The 5760-nt window shown below is 40.9% G+C and overlaps 1 protein-coding gene across 1 annotated transcript; it reads left to right on the forward strand.

Moving 5' to 3' along the window:
• Positions 1-2841: 2841 nt before the first annotated feature.
• LOC145005443 (protein VACUOLELESS GAMETOPHYTES-like) lies at positions 2842-3953 on the forward strand. The gene has a single exon (XM_078964525.1). It carries the CDS (start codon positions 2858-2860, stop codon positions 3722-3724), a length of 867 nt encoding a protein of 288 aa, XP_078820651.1. The 5' UTR covers positions 2842-2857; the 3' UTR covers positions 3725-3953.
• The last annotated feature ends 1807 nt before the right edge of the window (positions 3954-5760 follow it).

Raw genomic sequence — 5760 nt, forward strand, 5'->3', positions numbered from 1 at the left:
TTCCCCCAACGTACCATATACCATACAAACACATAACATGCATACTGCCAGGCTATTCTGGGGTGCCTGACTACCCGGTACGGCCATTCTGGGGTGCCGACCTACCCATACGGCCATTCTGGGGTGCCGTCCTACCCGTGTCAAGCCATTCTGGGGTGCTGACTACCCATGTCAAGCCATTCTGGGGTGCTAATTACCCATCGGTCCTAATAACCAAACTCTACTACTATCGCATATAACGTATCATGATAGCATATAACATATTAGGTAGTAGCAAACCTAGATGATATCACAAAGACAATCATCTATCATACGTCTCCTACTGGTGGGCCGATATTGTGGCCTTAGACCCACCACTACTGGAAGGTAACTCACCTCAAAGTAGTTGCTGAACTGATCGGGAACTAACTGACTGCTGCTGCTCCGGAAATCCTCCGGCTGCAATTCCCACAACATACTCAATCAAACACTACTAACCGTCCCTTGGGTAAAATGACCATTTTACCCCTGGTCTAGCTCTAAGTCAAAGTCAGAGTCAACTTTCAGTTGACCCGACTCGCCGAGTTGGCTCTCCAACTCGTCGAGTCCCTATCAGACGATTGTCCTGAGTCCCTGTTTCTACTCGTCGAGTTAGGCTATGACTCGACGAGTTCATCTTCTAAACTAACATTCAACCCCTTCATCCTACTCTCCAAGTTGTATGAACAACTCGTCGAGTTCATCTTCATCCGAAGAACACTTATGCTAAGACTCGCCGAGTTGTATGAACAACTCGCCGAGTCTGTTCTTGATCTATGAAGATTGCCTTGGACTCGCCGAGTCAGGGCATTGACTCGCCGAGTCCTATCATGGGTGAGTTCAGCTTCCAACTCACTGAGTCACTCCCTGTGACTCACGGCTCAACTCGATACATCATAAAGGGACCAATTCGGTGACTCGCGAGCAGACTCGCCGAGTCACATAAACGACTCGCCGAGTCGTCGCCATGCATCCATCAAATACACCGATTTGCTTGATTCAAGTCCATGCCATTCACAGATCTGGGCTTCTAGGACACAAATCACACGTAAAGTTTCCAACTTTACGTGTAGATATTCACCAATATGGATTTTAGGGCTCAAAGTGCACCAAAAGAGGTAGATCTAGGGCTTTCATGCAATATGACCCCATAAAGGCATTAGATCCAAGCTTTAGGGACTAAATCATGCCTAGATCTAAAGGCTACCAACTTATTACAACCCACAAAGCACAAACAAGCTTGGGGAAAAGCTCAAGAAGGACTTCTATGAAGCTAAAAGAGACTAAAAGCTTGAAAACAGAGGGAAAACGAGTTATACCTCAAGGAAAACGTTGAGATGACACAAAGATGCCTGGCCTCCTTCTCCTCTTCTTGATCTACTCTTCTTTCTCCTCAAAATCTTCAAGAATACACCAAAACACTTCAATCTCTCAAGGAAATAAGGGTATAAACGATGTTGGGAGCTCTGGGGGTGAATGGGGGCTGGCAAGGGGCGGATATGAGGTTTAAATAGGGTGCAAACCCCTGAAACTTAGGGTTTCATCCAACAGCGGTGACTCGCCGAGTCGCCAACTTAAACGTGTCCTGAGTCTCGTCCCTACTCGGCGAGTCGGACCTATGACTTGCCGAGTCCAATGCTAAAATGGAAAATACTCAAATAAGATTTACATACCGGGAACCAGGTGCTACAACTGCTTTCTTCCAGTTATCAACGTTATACCCTCTGGAGGGTTGGCTAATGCTCTCGGGATATCATCATACCCTCCGACTGCCAAAAAATATTCATTTGCGTCAACTTTACGGTCCCAATAACCTTTTTAACAAAGCTGCTTAAAAACTCTTTGTCAACATATTGACCAGGAAATTGACCTGGAAATACCTCTCAGTCGCCGGAAAAAGCTTGATGTTGCCGGAAAAAGCTTGGTGCTCACCGGAAAATCTCTCTCCACCGGTGGTATCTTCTTCTGTGGCCAATTTCACACACCCAAAATTGATAAATGTCACTGATATCACACAATAATCGACGAAGTAAGATGCAGACGAGAGAAAAGAAACGGGCGAAGGGAGTGAAACAGAAGAGCAAAAGGAAAAAGATCGATTTTTTCTGGGGTTAACTACGTCGACCTTTAGTGGCGACACCTTTACCGACGACTTATTGGCCTTTAGCGACGACAACTATCAACAACGGCGACTATCAGGAGGGAATTATTGTCGTGTCATTTTTTTTCTTTAGCGGCAACTATTTTAGGTCTTCAGTGGTGACAAAAGTCGCCGATATTTCCTTTATGCGTTCCACGAGCACCCTAGCTATTGGATTAGAACCACGATCGGATGATTCGTGTTTACCTGAAAGAGCGGATCGGTGTCTAGCGGCGACACCAATAGCGGCGACTATTAAATTTGTCGCCGCTAAAGTTTAGTATCACTGCTATTAATGTTGCCACTATTGGTGTCGCCGCTAAAGGCTGTATTTCTTGTAGTTTTCTTCCCATTTAAACTTTTACAAAGTAAACGCTAATTTTTTAGTGAGAGTTATATATACGAACAATTTTCACTATTTTCCGTCTATGTGATAACTGGTGAAAAAAATAGCATAAACGCATTTCTAAAAATTTATAAAACAAACAATTTAGAAACTTATTTTAAGATCTATCCGCTAGTATTATTGTATGTTGGTTGACTTTGGACTTAAAGATTAGGATGAGATCGGTGCAGATACGTCGTATCACTTTACCTCACACAAAGTCTTCCACGACTTTGCTGAAGAATATTTTATGTTAATAGTTGGCGTTATATATAACCTGTGATTGTAAATTGTAAAATCCCAACTTAACAATTATGGAAGTGTATAAGCATTTTAGCCACCCACACAATCTTTCTTTCCACAAAAGCTTAGAAGGTGCACAACTCACTTGTACAGGCTGCAAATTTCCTTGTACTGGAACTCCGGTCTACTCTTGCCGCCGTTGCAAATTTTTCCTTCACGACCAATGCTTCGATGCAGCGAGATCATTGATCCATCCATCACACCCCGCTCACCCTCTCTCGTTGTTCCCTTCTTCAACGTACACCGCCGGTTCTTTCATATGCAACTCATGTAATCAAACTGGTTCAGGTTTGTGTTTCTGTTGCTCCATTTGCGAATTCGACCTCCATGTCCACTGTGCTTATAAAGACCTTAAACCTAAGTCCGACAAGAGTATTGATCCACCAAAGCAGCTCCAACTTAAGGCTCACCCGAGCCACCCTTTACTTTATCTCCCCAACCCACCTTACGCTGATGATATCGTATGTACTTGCGATGTGTGTGGTATGGTCTGCGAGGGTGAGTTGTATAATTGTGGTGTTTGTGGTTATGACGCACATGTGGGATGCTGTAACTTGCCGGAAACTGTCCGGCGGGAAGATCATGAACATGCGCTTTCGTTACTTCATGTGAATCCACACGAAACGTTTGAATGCGATGTCTGTAGAGGTGGGGTTGCGCAGAAACATTGTATGTACTATTGTATGTCGGGTTGTGATTATGGTATGCATGTTCAGTGCGTGTCAGCGAAGGTGACAGAGAAAGCTCCGATGGATGCAATGGCGTTTCAGGTTGAAATGTTTAAATTACAGAATCAGATGAAAATTCACCAAATGATGATAGATACAAAGCTAATGGGCATCAGCGGATTGCATCATAATCGTTACTATCGTTATTAATGCGATCAAATGCATCAAGATTCTGTGTTGTTTCTGGCTTTAGCTTATTTTCATTTACTTGTGTGACATTAATCATGTATTTAAGTTTGAATCTTTTCGTTTCCAGTCAATTTGGATTAATAAGTGTATCATACTTGTAGCATGCATCTTCGCAAATGTAACAATTTATTGCACCGTTTTAAATGGGAAAAGTATACAGATATGTGTCTTTGATTCGATAAAAACCAAATATATGGATATCAAGTTTACTCAGGGTCGGTCCAGACGGTGGGCAACCCGGGCGACCGCCCAGGACCCACGACTCTAGGGGGCTCAAAATTGTTGGGCTATGTAGTGTATATATATAAAAAAAATTATTACCAATATGATTTTTAGGATCTAAAGTTGGTTCAAACTCAAACTAACTCAAAAAATAAACAAATTGACTTGTTTGTTATTGCTAATTGAATGTGTTTATAGTGAATAATAATTGATATTTTTTTGAATCTTTATTATATTTTTCTTTAAAGGCTCTTTTTTTTATTTTTTTTTGTTTTCGTCCCGGACCCCATATACGTTTGGACCGGCCCTGAGTTTACTAGTCAACGAGATCAGGTCACGAATGCTTTAATGGAGGACGGTGGGCATGGCGTTCAATTAAATAATAAGGTGAATCTAATAAAATCCAATCACTGGCGAATACAACCCCAAATAAAACCCAAGGCTGAAAGTCTAGGCAACTATGAATATTGTATCACATGCAATCCATCTCCATCGGTTTTTTTTTATTTCATTTGTAAAGCTAAATGATCAGCTGAGAGGGTGGGCGATAAACATGACCGTTCGGAACCCATATTTTAAAGAGCTCAAAATTTTTATAAACTCTTTAATGATATGTTAGACAAGATCGATTTTGAAGATATTATTAATGATTTTACGAAAAGCTAGCAAATATATTTTCTTTGAATGTATGGATTTTTGTAATAAAAAATGTTATATTTAGAAGTTAGTATATGCAATTTTCTTTTAATATCGAGTTATTATAAAAACAGTTCATGAAATTTATGTATTTTGAGGGTCTTTTTTCCCCTTTCGTCTAAGGCTCAAAATATATTCGGAACGGCTTTGATGGACATGTCATCTTATTTATTCTCTCTATAAACACTTGATATGGTTTTGCTCTTTACATATTTTACAGGTCAAATCGGTAAGAAAGCCGTTATAGATTGATTATTTTTGGTTTTTAACAACTTATACAAGGCGGGAGATTTTGGAAGCCTGGTGAAATTTAACAAAATAATAGGCCATAAATTTTAAAGACAAAAGCTTTAGCAAAACATTTATATTTTTTCATTTTATATTGCAAAATACATAACTAAAATTTCATTCAAAAATCAAAATAGCACACAAAAAGAAAATATATTCTAATTGAAAACAACCATCCTTCTAATATTAGTTGAAATGAATTTTTCAAAAACATCCTTATAAAATCCTCGAAAACTTTCCAACGCGTCATCCAAAATCTCATACTTGACACACCACCGGACATCTCAATTGTCCCGTAGCAGTCATGACTCTCAGTCTGAAGATAATGGACCATCTCACCCCTCATCTCCGACTCCCCAACCAACGTCCCATCATGAGAATCACCGTGAGAGCAGATATCTCACTCCTACACTCGATATCCATCATAGACAAGGAGAGCCACCGCCCTGATATACTCATGTTGATCATCCGACACTGCTGCTAACATATGCCCTACTATGCTCAATAGGGTATATCCTTGTCCTCATTCATCTCAGTCCCCACTGATGACCCTCCCATGCTATAATATTGCATTGCGGCAACATACTGCCCCGATACTTTGGTGAAAAGATCGCATCCAATGCTACCCTACAGGGTTTACCTCCAAGCTCAGAAACCAGAAGCACATTATCTCTTCTACTTCTCATCAAAAACGAAAACAGCGCAACTCTGGTAACTGAAAGTGACATCTCCACTTTCGGCCGATTGCTCAACTCAGACCGCAATCCTCCATAAAGCACCCTCTCTACTCA

The sequence above is a fragment of the Lactuca saligna genome, chromosome 7 (genome assembly GCF_052625555.1).
Source record: "Lactuca saligna cultivar CGN05327 chromosome 7, ASM5262555v1, whole genome shotgun sequence".
Taxonomy (NCBI): Eukaryota; Viridiplantae; Streptophyta; class Magnoliopsida; order Asterales; family Asteraceae; genus Lactuca; species Lactuca saligna.